General features: G+C 42.5%; 1 protein-coding gene across 2 annotated transcripts; it reads right to left on the reverse strand.

Moving 5' to 3' along the window:
• Positions 1 to 327: 327 nt before the first annotated feature.
• LOC142768601 (uncharacterized) lies at positions 328 to 17,522 on the reverse strand. Of its 2 annotated transcripts, XM_075870617.1 has the most exons (7): positions 17,330 to 17,522; positions 15,115 to 15,227; positions 14,616 to 14,662; positions 6,834 to 6,890; positions 5,077 to 5,145; positions 2,021 to 2,080; positions 328 to 578 (listed from the first exon to the last, which is right to left on the reverse strand). In XM_075870617.1, the coding sequence occupies exons 2-7, from the start codon at positions 15,219 to 15,221 to the stop codon at positions 574 to 576; spliced, it is 345 nt and encodes a 114-aa protein (XP_075726732.1). In that variant the 5' UTR covers positions 15,222 to 15,227; positions 17,330 to 17,522; the 3' UTR covers positions 328 to 573. The 2 variants fall into 2 exon arrangements, with proteins under 2 accessions (XP_075726732.1, XP_075726731.1); XM_075870616.1 differs by lacking the exons at positions 328 to 578; positions 2,021 to 2,080; positions 5,077 to 5,145 and adding an exon at positions 6,394 to 6,650.
• Positions 17,523 to 27,325: the final 9,803 nt, after the last annotated feature.

Consider the following 27,325-nt stretch of genomic DNA (forward strand, 5'->3'; position numbering starts at 1 on the left):
GACGCTCGTGGAATAGGAGCCTAAATAAAGACGAGGATTCACGAAGGTGTATATAAACTGGCAGCAAAGTTTTCATTGACGTCCATCTTTCACCATCGCCGTGTATCTATGGTAAGAACTGCAAAAAATAAAAATAAAGATTAACCATCCACTCACAAGCGTAGGTGGTAGCTACGTAACGCATTCAGGCTAAATGATGATAATACTCACTCTTTAAATGCTGGTCTTTTACTTGCTTTGGCTAGCAACGAGATATCTTGTATAACTTTTTTACAGCTTTCTTAAAGTCATATGAGAGAAAAGCAGAATTCACAGCAGTGTTTCAGATAAGATTCGGGAACGAAATTTGCTTTATTTATCAAATAGTGTAGTTGCAATATACCGAGAAATACTCCGCGATAAAAAATATAATGTGCAATCTCTCACAAGCACTATAATTTGAAAATTTAGGTAGCAAAATAAAGGAAAACCAGTTAAGTGAGCGAGTAACCGTGAGGCAATCTTTTGGAGGGTCCAGGGCTTCCTCGTTCACCGTCCAGCGTTTTTCTTGAAGGGCGACGGCCTGCTGCCAGGTCACTCTGTAGTCACAAAAACGGTTATGTTCATCTTCATCGGACTTGTTTGGTTTTACACGTATGCGATAAATAACAAGTAACGTGTGATATCAATGCTTAATAATTAACGGCGCTTTGTTGGCCCCAAAATACGCCAGACTAAAGAAAAGCAGCACAATCCCAGAGTAGCCCGCACAATTATACTGCCTGTATGCGCTCCCAAACTCTTTTGGTTCACTAAAGAAACGAAACACGCAGTCAGCTATTTACCTGAATGCCCCATAAACCACAAAGTATTTTGACAGCTTACTTCATGAAGCTTAAAACGAAAACCACCGAACTATTTCACTCAACTTTTGTTTTTAGTTAATATTCTTCATGCCCCCAGTTTCCGAACCATACATTCAGCGATGTTGGCTGTGCCAATAAGTATTCGGCCACTTTGAAACTTTTGCAACTGTTATGAATTGACATTGAATATACGATGTAGAATCATAATGTGGCTCTTTTCGTACTTCACGTTTCTAGGATTTCTCCTGGTTGTTCTCACATAGAAACCTATCTCGCACAGCCTCACGACGGTGTTCCTCCGCGCTCGAAAAATTACCTAAATGTTCCTCAAAAGATTCTTCAAATTAAAATAGGCTGCCTGAACAGGGCTTCCGCGATCACAGTCGCTAGAACACTTAGAAAAATGTAATTCATAAACTTTCCCTATCGTTGGGTGTACAGGCTAGGCCGAAAAAAAAACACAAATGGCTACCCTGAAACAGGTGCTTCAAGGTGCTAATTACACTAAACAGCGAGTCGTTCAGGGCAACATGGAAGCGTGTAGAATTAAAAAATGTTTTATCAGAGGTGTCCCTGGCGCTGACATTTTGACAAGCGGACTTCTCGTTTGGCACGCTGCAACTGGAAGACAAGTCTGCTTCTCCAAACATCGGCTGCAGTGACACCCTGTGTGCACTTATATCACATCATTGCGCTTGATTTATTGATGCCCCTTGATATTGCATTTTTCGAAAACTGGTTAAAACAATGCGCTAAGAAGGCTACTAACAGATAAAAGTCACTATTGGTTGTTAACGTAATATATGTTAAACAAACGTAAACAAAGGTCCTTATTTTGACGGCTGTGTTGCTTTAGTGCGGATTTTTCGTAAGCGTAACTACAAGCAGTTTAAGTAACAATTCATAGACTTTTTTTGAGAATTTATTGAATAGAAAGCATTCCGATCAAAATCTCTTTTTCGTCTTTATTTACTAAATATATTTTTGATAGATTACTAATTTGCATTTCAACTAAGACACACTTCGCTCATATATGATTCAGCAGTGGCTAAGCTAAATATTAGACAATTTAGAAAACATTGAGTTATTTTGTCACCCCTCACTACTATCAGGAAGTCAATACACCAAAAAAAGCATACACAATCAGCATTCTCGCATTCGAGCCAAATACGTACTCAAACGAGGTCGTGCATGTTGTGGTCGCTGACGTGGCCTCGGTGGTGGAGGCGCAGGTCCTGTGAGAGAGTCACTGCTTCTTAACAAGATCATGAGGAATTAATGGAAAATATGCTTTTAGATACAATACGATCCGCCAAGATAGGGTATCTAGCTTAGCAGGCCTACACCTACTAGCTTCCCGCTTGGACGCATGGGCAAGCCGTGACTATTTCACATGCTCGCACTAGAAACGCGATACTAGGATGACGTTTGCCGTAATCTGTAATTGAAAGACATCAAATTTTTTGATGCAGCACCATTTTTTATAGTGAATGGCTCTGCTACAATAACTCGCTAGCGTTAAGCAGCTGATTTCGCGGAAATTTCAGTGTCTGCGCTGGCGGCGGTGTCGGCATCGGCGTCCTTGTGAGTGAAAAATCATCATATGATACGTAACCATAAAATCAAAAACGATGCAAATAAAATAACTGATAAGAAAACCTAAAGCAGAGTGAGGACCCAAGCAGGGTTGTTTAGGTTTGACTGGAAATAGAGCCCACGCCGTTTCCACAGCAAGCGGATGTTTTACAACACCGCCACGACTCTGCTTGTGTAAACAGTGAAAGCACTTACTCTGCCTTCGAATGTAGTGAAAGTAGTTTTCATGCTTCCCAAACACAGGCATCATGTATACATACTTCCAAATCCAACATGAAATATTGCAGTAATATAGCGTTGTTCAAGCGTACATTGCCGACGGGCGTCACAATATGTGATTATCATATTTGCTCTCCGGTTGCAAACCAGTACCCCACTACAAAAGGCACACACCTTACTGCGCTTATGTTCTTAAGGCCACATATAGTGGGTGCGTAGCAAATTCTCAAAGATTTGATGCACAAAGTGTTTGAAATACACCCTAGAAACAGACTTTCGCTATGGCGTTCAACTCCTGAAAGCGAAGCTCTAGGATTCCTTAGTTTTTATTGTTGGTTTACCCAATTTTCTTTCAACGAGCACAATATTCTCACAGGTGTGGAAATACCACTTTTGCAGAGTTGATGAAGAGACGCTAAGTGGAAGAAGGTGACTAAGTTGTTGTGGGGCTGAGTCTGGGTCACCCTGTTTAATTGCATTCTGTGCACCCCTGCACAGTGTGATATCACTCTGGTACCAATAGATTATACCTAAATAAAACATCCTGGTAACATTTTTGTGAAGGTTGCGGGTCTTAAAAGAGCCCGGCTCTGGATTTCCACAGCGGTTGCCACCGTCATCCAGCCACCGTCCCTGAAGACCGTCCGCAGTCTTCGCAGCCCCCACCAACTATGTCCGTTGTGATACTTTCGCACCTTCTAGACCCCGCCACCTTTTGCACAACCAACAAAACAGACGTTGACGGATGACTCGCCTAGTCTGAACACGTGAGCAATCACTACTGGTGGGACGAGACGCTTACGTTTGCAAAGATCATTTTCTACTTTCGGGGTGAGCCTCGTGGGTGGTACATTGTCCACGAGGAAGAACTGACCGGACGGATGTGTTCAAACCGAAGCTCTGTGATTTATTTGGCCTGTTTTTTGCTAACCATATGACATCCAGACCGGAACTCGAATCACCTGTTCAATCGTCCACCGAGTCTTACGTCATCTATAATCAAGACGTACAGGTCCTGTGCCACAAGTCCGGCAAAGACATGTCAGAGCCACACAAAGTCAACAATGTGTAGAAGGGCACAGCTGACGATGCCTTCAACATCCTCATGTGTGCTGTACCATGGTTGACTCCATCATCACCGAATGGCGGTGGCTTGAACGAGCTAAAAGCAGATGGATTATCTAGTGCTTAAGCCATCTTTCGTACGTCATTGCGACTTCCTCTTGTGAAGCCCGTGTGCCGCTATACCCAAAGGTTAATTCCATTATCATCAGAATTATTCGCCAAAAGCCGGAAGCCATGGCTCCCGCAACTTGTAAGTCCCCAAGGCAATACCACTTAGTAACCATCTAAGTACTCTAAACCGTCGTCATGCAGACGTTTGCCCACATTGGTTTGCTACCTCCCCGATCCGCTCACCTTTTGCCCGAGCCCATAGGTACTCCAGCTAATAACGCTGACCACAACGCCACCCTAATTGCTGGACTCTCTTCTGTTCCCCAATACCATAATCTATCTGAGTAGCGCACAACAAACAATTGACTGAATCGTTGTCCTTGTTCTTGAGTTGGCCACGTTTCCCGCCATTACCGCAACAAATGGTCGTCCCAACCAAGCTTTTCAAATGACCGCTGTTAAGATCGAAGACAGTGTTCTCGACCATACTCCCTTGGTGACCGCCGTCAGGGCCTCCCACCAAACCGCTCGTTTTCTCAAATTAAACTCACCTACGCGGACATCGTCGCCCACAGGAACTTCTCCAGCCAGTCACCGTCGCCTAAGAGTCACCAATCACGTGTCCCTCTGCGCCGTCGCTCTCAGCTACCGGCTCACTCTGGTCACCTCCCGTAAAACTAACAAGTGCAGCTGCTAGAGGTGGCACTGCGCTGACAACTTGGAATCGAAACTTTTTAGCGACCACTAGTCTTAAACTTAAGTTACATGACTTGCCTAGCTGTAGATGACCTGGGCGTTACAGCGCTTATCGTCACTGGTGCCCTTTTACGTGTGATAAGTTCAACGCTTCGATCCCATCTTAAAAAGTTCCTTACACCTGCTATGTTTACAAGAGTGCATGTGGCTAACGGAAGCCGAACGCCAGTACCTGGTATGTGCACTACTCGTGTTACTGATCCTGGAGGTCACGGGATCGAATCCTGGCTGCAGCGGCTCATGATTAGATGGAGGCAGAAATGCTGTAAGCATATGTAACTGTTAGTTTTTTTATAGGAGAACACGTTACTGGTAGGTTATTGAGAATATAGCAGGTGTAATAAAATTTATAATAAAGTAAGCCAATGACAGCCGATTGAATCATCAGCAATAAAGTTAAAATATTACGTTAATATATCAATGACTTATTTCGAATCGAATAGTGTAAACTTTCTTCAATATCGCACGCGGCCGATATACATACTCCGCGCTGGTGGTGGTCCTGGTATGCGTGACGCTGATCGAGGTGGTCCCATTGGTGAACCAGGGTACCCTGAAAATTGAGTCTCACCTATAATATTCGTAGACGAAAAAAAAAAGACTGCTCTTAGCAAGTGTGAACTTGCAATGCTCTTTATTTTTTTCCGTTTATCTCGTTTTGTGTTTGTTTCTCTCTATTTATATTTCTATTTCTTTTTCTATGTTTGTTTCGTTTTTTTTCGTGACTTCATTTCTCTTTATTTACTTTTTAATCCCTCTGCACTCGCTCTTTCCTCCGTCCAAGTTATTGCATCCCACGCCGGCCCGATAGGCACTGCAGGAAAACGGACGTGGAGCATGCATGTTCGGGGAGCGAATAAGAAGGCGAAGAGGAAGACGATGTCGAGTTATGGCATATTGCACGCTAAAGAGGTAGAGTATATTCATGATTAGGATACTTTTCGAAAATACGTAACTTCATACCGATAGGCTTAGCAAGTTTGTTCTAATATGTTGCCTTGATATGGTCCATAATTAGCCTTGCCGAATTAGAAAACAGGTGCCACCAAAGACGACAAGAAACAAATAAAGTTCTTTATACGATACCATGATTAAAAGCCATCTTGCCTGTTATGGCAAAGGCCTTTACCCACCGAAGATACTGCCTTTGCGGATTCGAACATTTTATAATCTCTTGATGAAATCAGATCTGCCAATTCCGAAAATGTGGGAGCGCGGGGCTCGCATGCACAGGGCAGTTAGCCGATGATCAATCATCATGATGGATTACGCACAAAGGAATAGGAAATGTAGTCACTGGCCCAAAACAGGTGAAAATGAACATTTTATTTTGTAGGAGACAAATTTACAGCACATAACATCTTCCACTAGAACTGCCAATAATGGCTTAGATTGCAGAAACCTACTGTTTAAACCCACGTAGTCAGTGTCATATAGATTTACCTGCGGTACTTTTGTCGCATCTGTATTTACCCTGCGAGTGTAATATTTGTATTTACAAGAGTCCGTCCCGCAAATTCATTCTGCTCGATTCGTAAGGCAAGTTCACCACCGTCAAAAAAAACGACCTGGCCAATTCACGAGAGCTTGCATTGGCGCCCCAAAAACGAGATAAGACGTAACTCTACAAAATGAGCATGTAGTATATTTAAAACGTTCAACAAAGTAGGCACGACTGCAATATTATTCTTGAAAGGTGATGATGCGAATGCTTTCTTGTTACCAGTGCACGGATAAAGAAATATGCTCATAGTATGGCATGTATTTTCCTAATACTTTATTTAGGATGTCTATTCATTCGTCACACTGTAATGAGAAGAGGCTTGGTTCCAGTACATATAATAATCATCATAAGTACTGCCATCAATGTCATCATCAGCAGCAGCAGCAGCCTGAACACTGCATGGAAAAGGCCTCTTCCATGTTCCGCCAACCAACCTGCTCCTGCGCTTTCGGCTGCAACCTTATAGCCACCAACTTCTTTATCTCTTTTGCCCAAGTAATTTCCCGTCTCCATCTTACGTTTCTGCCTTCTCTGGGAATCCAACAAGGCAAACACTGCAATTATGCAACATTTTTTGAAAAATTTATCACATTACTTTGGCATAGGGTAAAAAGTGTATCTCTAGCATATATTGTGCGGCAGTAGCACAAGAATTTAGCAAGAATTGTCCCTGCTAGAAGTTGTGCACTTATATTTTCTGAGATCAGAAATGTTTTCAAAAACTGAAGATAACTTACCATAACTTGAACGAAATGCATCAATGAATACAGCAGTCATGTTAACGCTTGGATTACCTGCAGTACATTAAGTGAAGAAATATAGACAATTAGAGGTTTCATCATAGTTTTCTGACATTTAGGATGGCAGCGAGCGAACCTCTCTGGCGACAGGATATGTACATGTAATCTTCTTATATGCGTCACATGACCTTTTCCCAGAACATTCAGTGTAAACCATTACGAATCTTCAGCATTTCCTTTGAATAATAACTTGTCTTTATTCAATTTTACTATATAGAGGACACATCGCACTGGACACTGTGTTCAGAGGGTCAAGTGACTTATTCACATCTTTGATTATAAATCACAGCACCAACGCTAATGCTCTTTCCTTCTAAGAAAAAAAATGCTGTAAAATAGATGCAATATTGTAGAGAACTGAATGACGAATATGTCAGGAAAATCATAAACAATGGTAGTTGCAGTAATTAAACTGTAATTGGGATGAAAGAAAAGCGGTCGAAAAGATGGCTTGTTGTGGGCGGGAGCCAAACTTGCGACTTTCAAATAATGTCTTCGATGCTGTACGAGCTGAGCTACTAAGGCAGCTTTTACCCTATTCACTTGGTGGCCCCTGTATGTGCATTTAAACGTGGGAGCGTCAGTCAGCACTGCATGTTTCCATTGCGGCAAGTTTGGGGCACTCATGTTGGCCTGTTGACGTTACGTAGCACGTGATCTTGTACAAGCTGGCAGCTAACCAATCATCCATCGCCTACTGCCATTCTAACGCACACTACCGTTTCCTACCATTCTGCTGCCTCACACAGTACCATTTTATCATTCTTATTACAGTTGCACTAGAAAAAGTACATTGAATGAAAACGCATGTCATATTGACTTTGGGAATTGAGAAACGCCCTGAGATTTTCAAACAAAATATATATGTCGCGTTGTCTTGAAGTAGCGAAAATGATACGATAGATACGTTCAGTTTCAATGAAACTGAGGCATCTGTTATAAACCCTACTGATTTATTGTGCTCACTGCGAAACTGCGTCTGGATGGCATTGCTCGGCGCGTACACACAGCTCTTTGTGAACTCAAGATGACGATGATCTGAAGTCTCAGAATGAAAGCCTTTCTTTACGCATGGTCCTGCCCTGTTCTATACTGTGGAAGGCAAATTTTTTTCTTCATTATAATCCTCATAAACCACTTCGGATTGAATGTGACAATTTGGTGTATGGTTTGCGTGCAGCGTGGTCTTGTGCCATAGACGGAAAGATTTTCAATCGAGAACATTCATAACAGCACATACAAAAGTTGGGAAAGTGTGGGCTAGCATTAGTTATTGTTGTGAGCAAGTTTTGAGATTAACGTTTGGGCAACTGGATCACACTCATCACTGATCACAAGCAATGGATATAACAGGGCTTTTTCACCAGGAAAAGTTCATTCTACAAATGGCAGCGGCAAGGATTGAACGCTCGGCATTGCCCTTTTCAGGGTATCAAGGTGCACTGGAATACTGAAAGGGTCAGCTGAGCAGTAACGCCAATACTTTTAGCTGCTAACCTCTGGTAATGAGAAGAGCCCAGGAAAAAAAAAACTTCGGTAGAGTACGTATTGCATGCGCAAGCAATAAACGAGTTGGTTCTCCGTGCCCAGAAGCTAACAGAAAACACTGCTGAAGATTAGGTGCTTCGTTAAGTATTGACGAGGATTCCGTTAGACTGGCCAGGAGAACTGTGGTGCGGGAATACAGTGTTTCTGATCTTTGTTCACTCGTAACAATGAGCTGACAGTGAACAATCGATTAGTTTATTGGAGTCAGTATGGTATATTGCCAGTGAGAGTGCGTCATTTTATGTTTTAATAGCACGAAAGTCATTCGGGGATCAGAGCCTTGCACAAGCATTGTTCTCGTATCTTACTCTGGACCACGAAGGTATGCTAAAACGTTGTCCACTCTTTGTACGGTGTCTGCAAATCACTGTGGCTCATGTTCCTTCAAGCCAGACTCAAGCTGACAATCGCAGGTCACGGCTGCAAGTCGACTTGCTAAAATCTTCATTCATTGCCTTATGACGCTGGTAAAGAACAGTAAATCACCTGCAGAAAGGTGATGATGCTGATGTTTATGTTTTGTGCCGCAATGGCCAATTTTCAATCACAGCAATGCTTTGCATGCCATTATTGTGAAATGTGATGGGTGATTCTTGTCTGCGTTTACATTAAGATAATAATTGAAAGGAATGTAACCTCTCTGTAGGTGGAGCGACCATTCGTTCTATTTGACGCACAGGTCTTCCACGAGGCTAGTGCAAAAAGCACCCGCAAAGAGGCGGATGCCCAGACGATGAACAGAATCAAGCATTTTAAGGGCAGTAGGTGTCGCAGACTGATATGATATTGCCCCAAAGTCAAGGCGGGTACGTACGAGGCTTTTATACAAACTCATTAAACACTTCTAGTCGCTTTCTCATGTAGTGCGAGACAACACTTTTAGAACGTTCATTACTTTTATGGACATGTTTTTTTAGATACCTAATGTGTGGCACGCAGCTTAGCTTATTGTCTAATATTAGGCCTAAAAATTTATGGTAATTATTAGCAGCAAGACGTTGCCCATACAGTAGAATATTAGGTTCAGAGGGAAGGTCTCTCTTCCTAAACAATAAGACACACGTGCGTTTCTGTGCATTCAGAAGAAACCCGTTTTCTTCTGCCCAATTGAAGACTGTTCAGATAGAGCTGAACCTGCTGCTCACACATGGCCAGACTACACGGCTTGAAACCGAACTGAACGTCGTCGACATATGTGGAGTAAAATATATTTCGAAGGATAGACAAGCGCAAAGAATTCATTTTGATAATAAAAAGTGTGTAGCTAAGTACACTACCTTGCGGCACTCCTGTTTCTTGGAGAAATGTTTGGGAAAGAACGCTGCCCACTCGGACACGGAATTTCCCAACTGACAAGTAACTTTCGATTATGTTAAATATTTTTCCGCGCACGCCAAGCCGGGACAGGTCTCTCAATATTCCAAAGCGCCAAGTTGTATCGTAAACATTTACGATATCGAGGAACACAGAGAGAAAATATTGTTTTATACAAAAGCGTCTCTGATCTGGGCCTCGATACGAACAAGGTGGCCTGTGGTGGATCTACCCTCTCGAAACCTGAACTAAAATGGGTCGAGTAAACTGTTTGTTTCAAGGAAATGTACAAGTCGGCAATTTATCATTTTTTGGAGACTTTGCACAAGCAGCTTGCAAGTGCGATCGGCCTATAACTCGAAACTGAAGAAATGTCCTTGTTCAAAATGGGACTAATAATAGCTTCTTTTCAGGAAGTAGAGATAGCGCCAGAAAACCAGATAGTTTTGTACAAACAAAGCTATCTTGTGTTTCGATTGGTAGGTTTTTCAACATTTCATACACCACGCGGACAGACCCTGGGGCGTAATTACTGCAGAAGTTTAGATATGTTTGGAGCTCAGTTAAACTGAATGCTTGGTTATATGCCTCGTATCCATTATTTTCGATTCTTGTTCTATATTTTTGGAAAGCGTCAGCATGGTGTGACGAGCTGGATACGCATTCGAAGTGTGCACCAAGAAAGTTCGCCTGATCTTCCAAGGTATCAGTCGCCTTTTCCTATTCCTTCCTTTCTCTCTACATTTTGGCCCTTGCCATCACTTTTTATCTTTCCTGTCTGCTTGTTTCTTCCTTTGTGTGTTTACTAGTGGCAGTGTGTGAACTTGTCTTCCTGCCACCCTACCAACCATGTTCCAGACTTTAACTTCATGTGTGTATAACAAGAAAATGATAACAAGAAAGTGAGGAAATGTTTCTATTGGCCAGTTGAAAAAACGTTTATGTCATCGGTGCGTACCTGCTTCAAGCCAGTGTGATTGCTAAGTGAGGGGAATGCTTTATGCATGCCGGTTTTATTTTTATTCAACAGCGTTGGCAACCACCCACCATGGAGTCCAACGAGGGGACGCTACAAGTTCGTAAATACTAAAAACTTGCTGACGCCAGCCGTACAACGCCACCATAACCGAATGCGCCTAGACCAAGGTAGGCTATTTGCAGAGGGTTAACCCTCGAAGTTAGGAAAATTGGAAGTAAAAGGAAGAAACAAGAAGACAGGAAAGATAAAAAGTGATGGCAAAGGCCAAAATGTAGAGAGAGAGCAAGGAATAGGAAAAGGCGACTGCCGAGTTTCCCTGGTTGGGTCAGTCCAGGGGCGCCGTCTACGTGAAGCCGTTGCCAATGGGGTGTGTTGCCTCTGCCAGGGGGCCTTAAAGGTCCAGTCACCCAGCGTTCGCTCAACCACCAGGATCCCCTTTTCCTCAGACACGGCAAAGCCACGCGCGGCTAGGCGTGGGAGGGAGTCGAAACCCCCTCGTTTACTCGGGTCCGTGTTGTCGCTACGCACCAAACACCTGCTTGCGCAACTTTCCTGCGGAGAGAGATAGGAAAGGCAACTGCCGCTTTCCCCTGGGTGGGTCAGCCCAGGGGTGCCGTGTACGTGAAGCCGGGGCCGAAGGGGTGTGTTGCCTCTGCCGGAAACCAGCAGAAAGGTTGGTGGGTGTTTAACTAAAAACCAGGCTAAGTAATTATTTCCCGGAGCGAGAGGCCACAAAACAGACAGTCAGTAGCAAGGGCCTGGCACCACCTTTCCGCGACTTTCCTGCCGGAAGACGAGTTCGGTCACGTCAGCACAACCGCTGTGGACAGAGATGGCTGCCGGGTATTGTAACGGCTGCCAAAGAGGCTCGGCTGCTCACTGTTGATACCAAAGGGGAAAAAAAGTGATGACAAATAGACCGAGTGTGACATCAGGAAGCGCGGCAAGCGTAAAAAGCCTTAGTGACTCATACATTATAGAGGTAAATGTAAATTGGCGCTGGAGGTTCGCTGTCACATGAACTAACCACTGGGTAACTCTGCGAGAAAATTGATGAAGAGGCGGTACTGACCAGCCTGGAAGCGCTGTGAGAGACCCAGTCCTACCCAGACGTTCAACTCTCAAATGACCAGTTTCGTACAAGTATTAAAAGAAAGCGCCGTTTGTCAACATACGATTGAGGAGAAGGACGTGCTCCATCTGGGCGCTTGTTCATGGCGCGTGTACACAGCTCTTCTTTGGCTGAAGGCGACAAAGATTCAATGTTTCGGAATAGAAACTGCTTTCACTTGTGGTCCTGGCCTGTGTCCTCTACGTTACTTCACCTACAGGGTGAAAATCTCGAATGGTTTTTTTTTTTGCAAAAGTAGCACCAAATAAAAAAACTCCCTCAGTTCCTAAATCATTGTGAAAAAACCCAATTGTCGTATTGGTGCGCTTTCATATTACAACTATATTAAGCACGCCTTCCTTCATACCCCTTGATATCAGTGGCCTAGGCCTAAACTTTTTGTTATTAATTAGTGCTATAACAAACTGTTAAGTATTAACTTGAAAAAAAGGCACGTCGATGCTTTATAAAGGTACTCAGCTGATGACCCGCAGGTCGCGGGTTCAAATCCTGGCGGCGGCGGCTGCATTTCTGATTGAGGCGGGAATGTTGTAGGCCCGTGTGATCAGATTTGGCGCGCGTTGAAGAACCCCAGGTGGTCGAAATTTCCGGGGCCCTCCACTACGGCGTCTCTCATAATCATATGGTGGTTTTGGGACGTTAAACCCCACAAACCAATCTATCAATGCTTTATATAGTGCCATCTTTTGTGTTCGTTTCGGTGTTGTTAGTATTGTTAATTTCATGCGCTCTTATGGGACTCGCAAATTCAGTAACACCTTTCTATAATGAGGATTTACGAAAAATATTTAAATAAATAGTACATTCTTCACTGAAATAGCATAGAGATTAATTCGCCGAAGAGCTTTATTGCAATACTATGGGTTTGATACTTTAATAAAAGCTGATCAGCCAGCGTTTCAGTCCGTATGCAAACGTGCGTTGTACAGTTTGCTCGTTTAATTTTATAGCAACAGACTGCTGCAACAGTGAAGGACCATACGAAGCAGTTTTAGTGACGTAGGCTATTTAGTTTGTAAAAATGGACGTGCTCCTCGGTAGAGGATGTGGCCTGTAGTTATCAGCATACAGGACTTTTAACCACTGTGAAACGTATAGGATATAAACTAACGTTTCGGGACTCTCTAAGCCACTTCAGGTTTGATTTTTACACATGGCCTTAGTATTGAAGGCTATTAAGTCTCACGAAGTTTTAAATGTTAATCATTACCAGAATTTGTACACATTGTTCTTAGATTCTTACTTTCGATGGAAATATTTACTCTTGAGTCACACAATCCTGGATGCTAAACTTGCACTAGCTACAGTTTGGTACGTCTAGTTGTTTTGAAAACCACTGCATTGATTTTTCTCTGAGTTAAATGCGTGTGGTAAGGGCAAAAAAACTGAAGAAGAAGAATACAGAATATGCGAAGACAAGTGCTTCCTAATCCTTAGCTTGTGTTACAACTCTCGCAAAAACCTACTAATTGGTCCAACACACACCTCTTGGAAACTTCAGTTGCGGAAGCTCCATCGCAATAATTGCGGCAGGCAAATGGGGCCCTGAACCAAAGTAACCATCATGAAGAAAGAGCACTTATTTATGTGATCCCTTTAGCTCCTTCTATCTCGGTTCGCGTTTCCGTCATGACACAAAAGTGTTGTAGTCGCAAAGTAGACTGCATCCCTGTTAAGCACATGGTCAGACAGCAAATGTTCCGGACGAGCCACAATTCCAGAAGCATGGTCTGTTCAGAGCTTTTTTAAGTGTCTTTAAAATGGATCGCCGCTGTAGTGGAGATTTTTATGGTTTTTACGTTGCTCGGCAAAAGAGATGTCATGAACTTCAATGCGTGGCACTTTACTGTAGTGCAGTAGGCCCTGTAATACAGAGAGGTACTATCATCAATTTACCTAGTGGTGCTCTGCTTGCAGCACATGCTTCAAACTGTCCCCGGCTATTTTCCTTACACTTGGGTACACTACGCAGCGTGGTCCCGACAGACTCCTGTGATGCTGTGATGCAGCAAGTGGGGCTGAAGAATGAAAGCCTTTGTTGATATCAAGGCTAAAATTGTATGGTTATGGTGGGTGGTGACCAACTTCCTGCAGCAGCTAGCTGAGCCGGGTCAAGACTCAACAGTTGGCCTTCAATTTGCAGTTTGGGGAGCCGCGCAGCGCGCGACCAAGCCAGAGGAGTGCTGTACTCACTAAAGGAGAGATGGCAGCCTTCGGACGTTGTCCGCATTGACATGTTATGTGCTCCTTTGTCGGTATAGCACTAAACCATTGATACGCGTCTCTGTATCAGCGCTCCTTGCACAACATCACACACACACACACAAATATATATATATATATATATATATATATATATATATATATATATATATATATATATATATATATATATATATATATATATATATATATATATATATTTATATATATATATATATATGAGTGCCACGTGCAGTGCTCATACATAGAAACGCTAAATTAACCGTTTCACTTCAAGGGTGGTGTGTGGAACATCTCCAGATAGCCGGCCGTCTCATGAGGAGGCTATGGAACTTGCCGCTCTGGAAATGCAGGCTCTCATTTTAATGTTTGAATGGAAATTGCAGTGGAAAATAGATCGAAAAAAGTGAGAAGAAAAATACTTCGAAACCGAACTCTAATATTGTGTTTTAATTATTTCGTGTGGTGCGCGCGGATTCCTGTAGTATTTTTAATGTAAATACGGGAACAAGAAAATACATACGCCTTTTAATTTGTGGAGTGCCAGCTGGACGAGCATTTGGCGTGGGTCTACCTGGATATAGAAAAAAACTTTCAGGACAAAAAAAAATTTGCCATTAAAGTGATGTGTCATCATTGTTCAACAAAGAATCATGACAGCACTTATTTACATTTCAAAGCGCTGATAAGTTCCCGTTATGGTGTGGATCTGCATATAGTAGAGCATTTGGCTGTTATTTTTCAAAGAACAATAGAACAGTCAGTTTGCGCAGACATATAGTAGGTTACATTCAGACTTTCTTTGGCTGCTTGACACATTACTTAAAACGTTACTCGTTGTCAACTTGTTTGTCTGATAGTAGCTAGCTTGCTGCCTAAATGGGTTAAATAAGTCTGAGTCAGACATTGCAGCCTGCTACGTGCTACCCCGCGCTAGACAATATCTACAGAGTTTTGTGTATTGTCATATACATACTGCTTCAGACTTTAATTAATCTGTGCGCATCAAAACAGAAAAATACCTACTTGGAGTGATTCCCGCAAGTACGTAAGTAGGTGTTAGCCATGGTGTATAGAAGAAAGCAAATGAACCCAGCAAGACAACGCTGTTCTGGCCAAAAACCACCATGCTAACCTGCAGAGCAAACCAGCATAGGGCAATATAAGTAAGCTACTGGATCTATATCAAAACAAGTTGTCAAAGCGTAAATTTCTATGATTTATTACTTTCGGAAGGTGTGCATGCTTCAATTTTTTCGTGATACGAGCTTACCAGATGAACTTGTATCAAAATAATATCCCTTTCTCTGCGCGTTTTTTTTTTCCGTCACTCGTTTAGTGCACAAAAAATGAAAGTATAAAAGCATCCATCTCTTGGTGGCAAAGCATTTTTTTTGTTCTGAACAAAACTTGCAGATGGTTTTGCAATTTATTGTAATCCTATTGACAAGTGACAACAGAGAATAAGTATAACAAGAAAAAAGGCTGACTGAGAGCTCGAACTCATCGGCAAAAAGAGAACCCATGGGAAAACGGCTTGGTCTGTGTGCGTTTTGAGCAACGCCACTGCTACACCTTTTCTCATGCCGCGGCCCAAATCAGCCGTCGTCAGTTTTTTATGTGGTCGTTGGGGCTGCCACAAAAGACATCCCCCCCCCCCCCCAAACCTTCAGTGATGTTGTCGCGCTACTACCCTGAATGCGGCTGTGTTATTGTTGGTTCGGAGTATAAAATGCTAAGCATTCAGTAGTGAGCTGCAGGTTGCACGAGCGTTTCGGTCTCCATATCGTTTGATCTGCTCACCGATCTAGCCTTATATGCCTTCGCCCTGTCGTGGTTGCTTCTCTAGCTATGTTACAAAGAAGAGTGTGGTTGCGCAATAAGGGTGTCGTGGAAATATTTCGCTTATCATAAGATAAATAATGTAAAAATCCTGGCTCATTAATCACCAATTTTTTCCTCTAGATACGTGTGGCATAGAATCGGCTACCGTGAGCCATGGCATGGGGATATGAGCTGCAGGTTATTTACAATGGATATCTTTTTAGGAATCGCGAGAACGCACAGTTGTAATTTAGATACGTAAGCGATAAAAAGTGTACCATTCGCAGCGTTGGCTTGACGAGTTCAAAAATAAATACCAAGGTTGCGGCAGAAATCAAAGCTGAGCACTCTACGTAGCAGTCAAGTTTTCCACCACAGATTCGTGTCAGGTCCCGAAACTGCGTTGGAGGAGAACCCTATGCAGACGTAATGTCAGTGAGCTTCAAAGGCAGTTGCAGTGGTTGATATTCAATCTTATATAACAATCGTGTGCTCGTACGAGACCGGCGTCACGTATGGTTAACGTCATCTGTACACTTAAGCGCCATGAACTGAAATTGGTTCATGCAGGGCTAGCAGAGGCCATGGTCCTCACAACGACAAGCACTACGTATGAGCTCACAACTTCTGCTGTCGGCAATGCCCATGTCGATTTTGGCCTCGTTACTCAACTGCAAACTACTCGTTATTTAACACATGGGCAACTGTACAGCACATATCTGTGCTTAAATGATTACATATCTTTTGGGTCACTTTGTATTACATTCCTCGATAAAACCATCACAAACAGTCTTGCATTCTTCCTACATGTTTCGCATACCATCGATCCCCATGATACCTGGAGAATTCTAAGATAGATCACGAGCAAGCGGTTTTCGGTGAATGGTTTCAGCCTGTTCCTCGTAACTCTTTCACGACGGTGGGTTTGAGGCCATTGATAACGTGAGTGTAAGTGATCAGTGCTGCTTATTGTGCAAGTTGGTGCATGATAATATTGTTTTAAGAGTCAGCATGAATAAAAAAAGGCAACCGCGAAAAAATGACTACCACTATTTTGACTGCTTTGACGGTAAATCGTGTGTGGCGCATTCTTCCGTTCCGTAGATCGTGGTGCACGGAAATTCACCACACGTGACAGCGGAGGAAATGAATTGAGCCACGTGAGCGATAACAATGACACGTTAATGCTACACTACTTTCTAAATACATTTGCCATACACTCCTTTCCCCCAATGCCGATTATGGCAATTAGTATGACAGGAAACCACCATAGGAGAGCCCAGACTTCGGCGGATAGTATGTATACATACGAATGCTCAATGAATATTTTATGCCAACAAATGCACCACAACAAAATGACGCACAGCAACATAAACTGTCGCCACTTTGCATTAAAAAGCTTAGTATACGTACTCATCGGTTCACTGCTACCCAAAATCGGCGATACACTTTTAACTGAGCCGACCAAGTAGATATGCCTGAATTAGCGTTTTCAATTTGCTTGGTTGGTGCCGTGTTTGTGTCTTCTCGCCTCTATCCTTTTCCAGCGCTCTTTCTTCTTTCAAAGTTAGAGATGCCTCCTTGATTAAAATGTTTCAGATATATTGAGACCGCAACCAAGTCTTGTGGGAGGCTATATGCAAGTGCATTAGTAATAGAATTATTTACGGCTGCTATTAACATGACAGAATTTTAACTGTCAAACTTATATTGTCGCTGAGCTTGAAGTGATTTGTCAAGAAATAAATTTAGCCTATGAGAAACTTATTGTGCATTCAACTAATGTGGTGACTAACTCAGTGCGAGCACTGTGGTCTTTATTGCTGCATTGATCACATCACGTCTTATAGGCAGTGACATAGCTAATATTTATAGAGTAGTACTTTTCGATTAAGGATGAAATTGGTTGATATGTTCCTAAATTTTCATAAAGGTATGTTTTTTTTTATTTTTTATTATCAAGAAAGTGCACACAAGCAAGTATACTTTAGAAAGAATCTCAAAACTATTGTGATTGCCGGGCTTAGGCTTGTAGTTTTTCTGAACTGTAGTTTTCACCAGCCTTTCAATAAACGATTTAGCTCACAGAAGCCTTCGATTTCACGACTGTTTCTTCATGCAGTAATGCCAACACGTACAAAAATAATCAAGGCCCAACACTGAGTTTTCTGCGGGTGTCTATGGTATTCGGAGGTAATAAAATCGCACTTGAAGACTTGATGAATCGCACTTGAAGGTGATGCGTAATAATAACAAAAGAAAGAAACTTGAGTTTAAGCAGACCTAGTTAAAATATTCCTAGTGCGTAATGTTTGCAGTTGTTGTGTCTAGACATCCGTAAATACTTTTTCTCCACTCGCCTTGAATTTTTTCTTTCACTCTCCGTACTCGACAAGCGTATCAAAGTATACCTTTTTTTTTTGCCTCGTAGTCAATCTTGCGTATCATAGTATCAGGAAACTATACTTCGGCGTATATACTGAGAGTTGATTTCACAAGGCTGTTTTAGTTACGTATCACAATGGCTGACAACACCTCGTATAACAATTATGTTAGCGAGAAGACATTACAGCACATCTTCTGCGACTGGCCTCGCTCTAATGCGGATAAAAAAAGAAAGGTTGTACTCTCCCTCTCTCTATTTTTTCTCGCACAATGAGGGCAGGGGCGTGGCGTGAAAATCAGACGAAACATGGAAATGTGGTTTACGTGTAATCATATGCGTATACATTCTAATAAATAAGTTGAAACAATAAGTCTGATATTTTATTTGCCCGTTAGAAACGTTTTAAAAATATACATGTTTTATTTTTCAGGCAGTCATTCGGAAGAAGAGACGCGTAGTTTACGCATTGTGTCGACATTAAAGTTGAGGCTTTTTTTTCAGTATACATAAAATGTATATCGAACTTCAGGCAGTCGCGAATGAAGTAGAAACCATAAATAAATAATTAACATAATGAAAATCAATGTTTCTCTTGTTTTGCTTTGAGTAGTTGAGCAGATTGCTCTTTTTTGGCAGTTTTTTAGCATACATTATGTCTTCCGCGAAAGCTTTCTTGCTTGTCACATAAACCAATGCGACCAGTCCTGGTAACCGAACGTGCACGGCATGGGCTCGTGGCAAACCGAGGATCCACGTATATGGATACAGTTTGTATGCAGCACACTCTGGCGGTACTTATGGGTATTTTGTTGGATATTATACAATGTTGCTATCATCGTATTCCGAATTGCTTCTTGCCCATGTGCTCGGTGGTGTTCCAACTTCCTGTTAGTTCGTCGGCGAGGAGATGTGGCTTTGTTTCACTACTACTGTATTAGCCCTACAAGTAGAAGTACACGTAATAAAAAAAGAGTGTTCCACACTCGTGCTAATTGCAACAAATGGCGATGATAGACGGTTCCCCGTTTAAATGCACATATATACCCTATAAAGTGGACAGGAGGAATATAGCTTTGTGTAAAGCATCAGGCGCGTTATTTCACGGTCGCAGGTTCGGCCCCTGCTGGTGGCAAGTTGTCTTGTTGTTGAGACTCTTTATTTGCATTTACACTAAAATTATTTTATCAACATCTACTAGAATTTCCATGGTAATATTGTTTGTTAGCTCTTATAAATATTCTGTCTAAGAAAGAAAACGAACCCTTAGAGGGCCCACAGTTGTAGATGTGGCGTTGCATTTGTTTACGAGCCTGCAGTGAACGCTGGTGAAATTCCACACGTTTCCTCGTTTCGCTCTTTCTTTGCGTAGGCTGTGTTCGTCGGCTCGTTTGATCACCTCTCCTAGTGCTCTTCCTTAGCGTCCGAGGTGCAAACGCAACAGGCGCGTGCATGTGCTACCAGAGAACAGGCTTTCTTTCACCCAATCACCGCATCGTTGGCCCGCAGCGTCGTTTGCATTGTACGCAGCATTTGTTGACGTCATGCCAGCTGTTTTCAATAGATGAAAGACACGGCGAGCAGCAAGCGAGCGTCCAATGGTGGTTTACGGACCCTACACTTTTTTCATTAACACGGTGTGGTTCACAATGGCTTCTCCTTAAATTGGGCTTTGGTAGCCTGTATACTGCAATTATGCTCAGTTTTGTGTAACTGACCCATTTCATAGAATGTGTCATATGAGTGCAAATCATTTGAGTCGTATGAGCCTGCACTGCAGTAGTACACATTGATTTTTTCCTCCGGGAGGTAACGCAGTGCAAATATTTGGGTGTAATATTTACATCACATTTAAAACGCGTGGCAAATTCACAGATCAAATTGAAACATTTCTTCATAGAAGTTCAGCACCTTTGGTTCTCGACTCGCCATGGTAGTCCAGTGGCTAAGGTACTCGGCTGCTAACCCGCAGGTCATGGAATCGAACCCCGGCTGCACTGACTGCATGTATATTAGAGAGCGAAAATGATGGATCCCTGTGTGCTTAGATTTTGTTTCACGTTAAAGAATTCCAGGTAATTGAAATTTCGGAGCCCTTCACTACGGTGTCTCTCATAATCATATGGAGGTTTTGAGACGTTAAACTTGGCAGAACAATGAGTAAACGTTGTGTCATACACTTTTTAAATTGCCAAACAGGCTGCTCAGTAACGTAGCATTCACTTTACTTTGCCAATGCCTAAATGGCTCAAGGTAATAAGCGTTATCAATTTTCAACGTACCACAAAGTAAAGGTTTTCCATCTTTGCGTGCTAAAACGTGTCCTCGTCTGCATCACCTCAGTCATCGCTTAGAAGTGAAGCGGAACACGTAGGTGAATGCTGCTGATCCATGAGTACAAATGTTTTGTTAATATATGAAGTGTCAAGCACCAGTACCCCGATGTCAACATGAGGTGCGTTGAAGTGTAGTATTCCTGGGGTTTGGACTATCTATTGATATTCATTATTTTATAATTGACACACAAACTAGAATACTATGCAAACATGACGTGCAGTTATGCACTCGTAGGTCCAAGCCATGTTCACTAGAGTGAATTATAAAGAATACAAAGGCACCGACAATCAGCGGGCCCGCGAATGAGGTCTGGGTCTGCGAGGTGGCGATCTTGGCGGGGATTTAGGCGGCCTTCTTAATTGTGGAGTAGGAGGTCCTGGAAAGTAACAAACACACTTTATTAATAAAACTGAACAAGAAGCATCATAGATTTAGAGTGCCACAATCTTCGCCCCGATAAATTGTACAGTACGGGAGCATACCAAAGAGAAGTTAGCCACTAGAACAAGTGACATAGCTCCGTGTACGTCCCGTATACATACAATAAAGAAGAACAATCGAAGCTGAATAGCGTGCACTTCGTAAGATATTTTTTAGCAAAAATCAAGATAAGTTTTTGTAAAGCCTTGCATTCTTTGCGGCTAAGTCATTGCGCTGTCATGCATTAGATTTAGTGTCCACAAGCTTTTAAGCCAAAATGCAAACTTTCCGGAAAAAAAGCGATTCAGAGGCACACTCAAAAATCAATGACAATTGTTAAAAAAGTAAGAAAAGACGGTTTAGAGTGATAGCATAAAAATATGCTTTGGTTATTTCATAATGGATATTCGAGTGCCTGCGAAGAGTTGTTATAAAGTCCGCGATTAATTGTTTTTGTTCGCATTGTGTTTTATGTTCGCAATATGTTCCATTGTGGCTGCAGAGAGTTTTGCCATAACGACCAAGATTTTAACGGGAAGCCCACCAACGTGATGCTAAAAGCCCCGAGAAATTGGGGTGGTGTGACCTGCTGATACGCCTAGATGGCGCCACAGCAAGGACTTTTCGATGCTCACAGCAGTACGCCTGCATCTCATGTGCTCTCTACTTACGTTGTTCAGCTGTTTTCTACGGATTTTCGCCTTTCTCCTGCTTCAGATGAATGCTATGAACAGCATAGTTATCCTGGTAAAACGACAAAAGGACCTATTTTCTTTTTATTTATTAAAACTGCTAAAAATGACCGCACTGTGTCGTACACATTTTGTACAGGTTTGATGTGTTGCATTGAAACATGGAGAATAAGTTTCATTTTCGGATGTGGCAGCCGCGTTACGACATCGCTAAACAGCAAGAACTTGTGTTTATTAAACATAAAGCAGCGTGTTAAAAAACGCCAGTGGTCAAAATTATCCTGCAATCTGCCCCTCATTGAAGTTGTGGTTTACAAACGTAATAGATCATATTTATATTATTCGGTTGCATTGTTCCCGGATGCAGCCCCGCATGCCCACCTCTTCAGGGAACAGACTACGATGTTGATGCAATTCTAAACAAGTTCTTTTCGCAGCCCTCAACGGCTGTCTAAAATATATTCACAAAGTATTCAACCGAACTGCTGGAAGTACACTTGCATTAAGGCTACCTAAAATTGCATTACCTGACCATATGAGGGAAATCAAGCACCAAAAACAATACTACCAGCTTCTTGCCTGTATGAGTGGGAGTCACTACTCTCGTCAAGTGACTACCATATTCAGGTAGAAGTTATTAACTGGGCTGAAACTGTTGGTGCAAGCTTTTGGCCATGATCCTTCGACACAAGCCAAATGATTTCAACGACCTAGTTGCAAAGTCAAACTTCTGCAGTGTCAGACTTGTAACATAAACTGCAGTGTAGTTAGTGCACTAAAAATTTCCCACTTTGTTTTGTATTTCTTCGGGATGCACGTTGCAACTGCGGTGTTTGCGGGAAATTTTTATAACGTTCGAACTATCAGCGCAAATGTTTCGATCACCTGCTTCTTCGAGAAAGAAGGGAAAGCAACGATTGTTTTGCTGTTCTGTATAACTTAATTTCGAGTGACTCTTCCGAGCCATGTTTTCAGCAGCTCACCTAATATTGGCCAGAAGAGAAAATAACCACATTCTACCTTTGTAGATTAACATCGCCACTACGGTAATTGCCATTGTAACGTGAAGCAGCTGATACGAGTCTGGCTCAGAAACTGCGATCCTAGTCCGCGGGGCCAGCAAGTACTTTTCGTGACGTCACATCGCCGCTACTGCGGCACCAGTGTTCGTTTTCAGAACTAATAGATATTTTACGGTTTGGAACAGGCTTGTATTCATTATTCAAAACTGGTCACGCTGATTCAGTTCTTTAACTGCACGAATACCCAGTGATACTACGTGCTTCCTTTTAACCCACCCTGTATAGTGCTGGTGGCAGTAGTCAGAAATTGACCAAAATGAAAACCTAAGATTTGGCACATCCCACGTATCTGGGAATCGACGTTATGCGAAGCATATGGAGGGAAGGTGACCGTGTTGAAATTTTTAATGAGTGATGCGCCATGAAATTACGCTAAATATATGCCCGAATGTTCCCGCACAGACATATGTTGAAGAGTTGCAGATGTGTATAACTAGTTCTTTGCACTTGCGCAATGATGTCAACTGGAACGTGCGTATTAGCAACACCAGAAGCTGATGTGAAGTACTGATACTCGCGAAGATGCTGGACCTAGACACTGCTCATAACTCATTTTCAGCGCATGACACCTAACCACAATTGACGTTAACCCGACCTGACAGCTGTATCAAAGGAGTACATATTTAATGTTTATAAAATTAGATAGGCAGCACTGCAACCACTATTGACGTTTCACGAGGATTAGCGTCTATTTGAAAAGTAGTTGCAAGACCTGGCGTATAGCTCTGTAGTATAATGCTTGAATTCCACGCAGAATGGGTGGGTAGGATTTCTGTTTGTACACTGAGATTTATTATTGGCATTAGTCGAGTAGTCAACGTTCCTATGGGAGATTGTCTTTTAAATTGACACTTATTCTTTGCGTTCTTTGGGCGGACGCTACCGATATCGGGTATTTCTTAATGCTCGAGCGTTTAAGTTTTCCATGTGTGCTCTCGTCGTTTCTGGTTAGATACTAAGTGCCAATCAACCGAGGCACATACCCGCCCGTAGTTATGCTTCGCTGTCTGTAAGAAAGTGTTTGACGACGTACGTGAAGGGGTTATTATGTTATTCATGTCTTGACCAGCGCGTAATACTCGTCAAACCATCTTCCCCTACACGCTATTTTTGGTTCACAACAAGTTAAGACAGTGACTACGAGAGCACCAAACTGTGAACGGCAAGATAGATAGATAGATAGATAGATAGATAGATAGATAGATAGATAGATAGATAGATAGATAGATAGATAGATAGATAGATAGATAGATAGATAGATAGATAGATAGATAGATAGATAGATAGATAGATAGATAGATAGATAGATAGATAGATAGATAGATAGATAGATAGATAGATAGATAGATAGATAGATAGATAGATAGATAGATAGATAGATAGATAGATACGCTCAGTTTAACCAAAGTTTGCCAAGAACTGCTTCGCATTTATTACAAGTGGTGAAGTTAGTTGCACTAATATTTGCATTTGATGCAGGAGACATTAGGGTAAAATATAAGCCTAACTTGAAGTCGTCTAGATGATGTAAATGGGTCTGATCATAACTTGAATCTTTTAAACCCATCAGATGTTGCTGTTACTGCTGTTGACTATATTACTAAGCATTCGTTCCTTCCCACGTGACTTCGGCCGCACGCGAAACATGGTGGCCAAACACCTATGTAAAACGGAGTGATCCACTGTGAGCTTCACTCAAGAAACCCGAAGCGTTCCACTGAGAACCAAACAGTAGTCCACAATTATGTCGCGGTTGCTTACAAATGACTGTTTTTGCTAGCTTGTAGTTACGGTAACGTCAATAAATATTGAGTTTTTCGCTCAATCGGAGTGTGTAGTTAAAGTTTTCACCACTAAAGTACTGTGATGCGTAACACAGCCAACACGTTTACTTTAATTTTAGTGCGTTGTACCAGGTCAATGGTATCAATTCCATGCAGTTCACAACTCGTTCTTAACTTTGCGGTTCACTTCAGATGACGGAATAAAAAAAAAATTCGCTAAGTATTGCATAATTTGCATCGTATAGTACAGAGAAGTCAAAAAGAAGAATGACAGTGTGGTGGGAAAACAGGAGGAGATATGTTAAGTCATAGTAATGTATAGTCGGATAGGGTTGTGAGAGCGACGGGGTGCGGTATGACTGTCAAGAAGAGGGAAACAACAGGTCATGACGATGTATAGCATAATATTCTCACATTATGCTAGTGCTAATAGAACGGAAGCGAGGTAGATAAAAATAGAAGGAACATTGGGGCAGTGAAAAATATAGCATAGCCTTGTGTAGTATATCGTTGCAAGAAGTTGGTCACAGAAGTAAGAATTAAAGATAGAAAAGGAGAAGAAAAGGTATAGTATAATGCGGCGAAAGCAGGGAATGATGAAGGGAAGCAGGTGGTCGCAAATGTGCTTGGGAATGTCACCAGCTTCGGCGTATCTCTAGTCTTCGCACAAGTAGTGCGTAGGGATTCCATTTTTTTTCCCAAAATTCATTGAAACATATTTATGTACCGTTGTTTACATGCTCTTGCATCTAATGGGGTAAGAAGATCTCTGTTTGAAGTACACTGGTCACGCCAACAAGCGCACTTACACCCATTACTAGTGACTTGTGCGATGATAGATAGCGACGCTCTCAAAGTAGACTGTTTAGTGGACACTGTGCTTCCATAGATTATTCAGCGGCCACCGTGGTTCAGTTAACGCCACACTTACGAGCCTACGAACGCTGCATAAAGTCTGCGTTGTGAGATTCGTCAGCTTTCTTTAGAACGCACACACTTCAGGGCAATCATACCATACATCATGCTAATTCGAACGCCCAAATCTTCACTTGATCGCTGTTCATTCATCGGCACTGCTTTGACAGTAGTGACTTTGTCTTCTAGACTGGTAGAATAGTGCTCACTTAAGCAACCAACACGAAATATTGTTTTCAAGCAAGGCCTAAATATGAGGCGGAATCCTAATGTCATCATTGGGCACACGACAACCCTTCTTGTCGGTGTCATCAGAAGGACCACCTTGACTGGCGGGCTATTCTCTCAAGACTTCCGTGGGCCGGAGGCGTACCGGAGGCTGTAGTTGAAAACCTCAACTTGAATATCTACACAAAACGCCTCTAGTTAGCTGAAAGTGGTGGACGCTTTGGAGAGGATTGTGAGAATGACACAATGACATGCATGCATAAAGATGGCAACCTACGTGCTTAAGTGTTTTCTGTTCTCCTACGTACATCATAGTACCGATATAGATGCATCTAACCTTGCTTGTTTGCGGCAAATTGAATACTGGCTCTACAGAATAAGCATTCTCAAAATAACTCTCGCCACTTTCATTGCCTTCATGATTCCGGCTGTCACAGCGTTCTTCAGACGCACAACGTGGCTAGAGAGATCCAAGCTAAATCTGTAAAGGCTTGTCGTCCGGGCGTGCTTGCGAATCACACAACAGCACAAGAAATTTGGTGTGACATCGCCCTCTTGTACCGCTGTATCTCATGTTTTTCTCTCAGAGCATGTGAGAGCATGTTTCCAAAAGCATGTTTGACACTGCCATGTCCGTGTTTTTTCACCGGATCACGCGCTCGGTCAGCATCACTTCGGCATGGCACTCGTTTAATCACCGCGTGCAATGTCGAGAGACGCGTTGCACTTTTCAAAGCATGGAAATGCAATGTCGTTTTATGTACCCACATTGGTAATTACACTAATCTTGGCCTGTAAAGTTGTACGGCACTAATTTTCTAAAAAAATACTGATCACTCTAATAGTGGGCGATCAGTGCTAAAAGTACCTTTTTTGACTGTCAAAACAGAAACAGAACTGTTTATTGCTGCGAAAAGTCTCAGTCATTGGTCTGAATCAATACTCTGGCTTGCTGTTCCGCGTCTTGAGAGGAGAGTGGGGGAAAAAGGAGAAAAATTGTATTGATGGAAATGAGAAAGGTGGCAATGTAGCAAAGTCTTCAAAGTTGAAATTAATTTATACCCTTTTATTCAGTTCCATCTCACGTGAAAACTTGTTCAGCATTCAGAATAAAGCGCTGATGACGAGGTGGCTGTCCCAGGTGTTTTTTTTTCAGAAACTTGTGGTTTTGTACATTTGAACAAGAGGCTGGTCATCAGAATTCTGTGCTGAATATATCCTGGGCAGGCGCACTAAATATGTTCACGTATCTGATGGGTACCTCAAAAGCGGGACCTGTCTGATGATTGATATGTGGGGTTTAACGTCACAAAACCACCATATGATTATGCGAGATGTCGTAGTGGGGGGTTCTGGAAATTTAGACCACCTGGGGTTCCTTGACGTGCACCCAAATCTGTGCACACGGACCCACATTTCCGCCTCCATCGGCAATGCAGCCGCTGCAGCCGGGATTCGATCCCGCGACCTGCGGGTCAGCAGCCGAGTACCTTAGCCACTAGACCACAGCGGCGGCGTGGGACCTGTGTGCACGTCCGATAAGATACAGGTAACGGTGCCTGAACGCC

This window comes from Rhipicephalus microplus, chromosome 8 (assembly GCF_043290135.1).
Source record: "Rhipicephalus microplus isolate Deutch F79 chromosome 8, USDA_Rmic, whole genome shotgun sequence".
Taxonomy (NCBI): domain Eukaryota; kingdom Metazoa; phylum Arthropoda; class Arachnida; order Ixodida; family Ixodidae; genus Rhipicephalus; species Rhipicephalus microplus.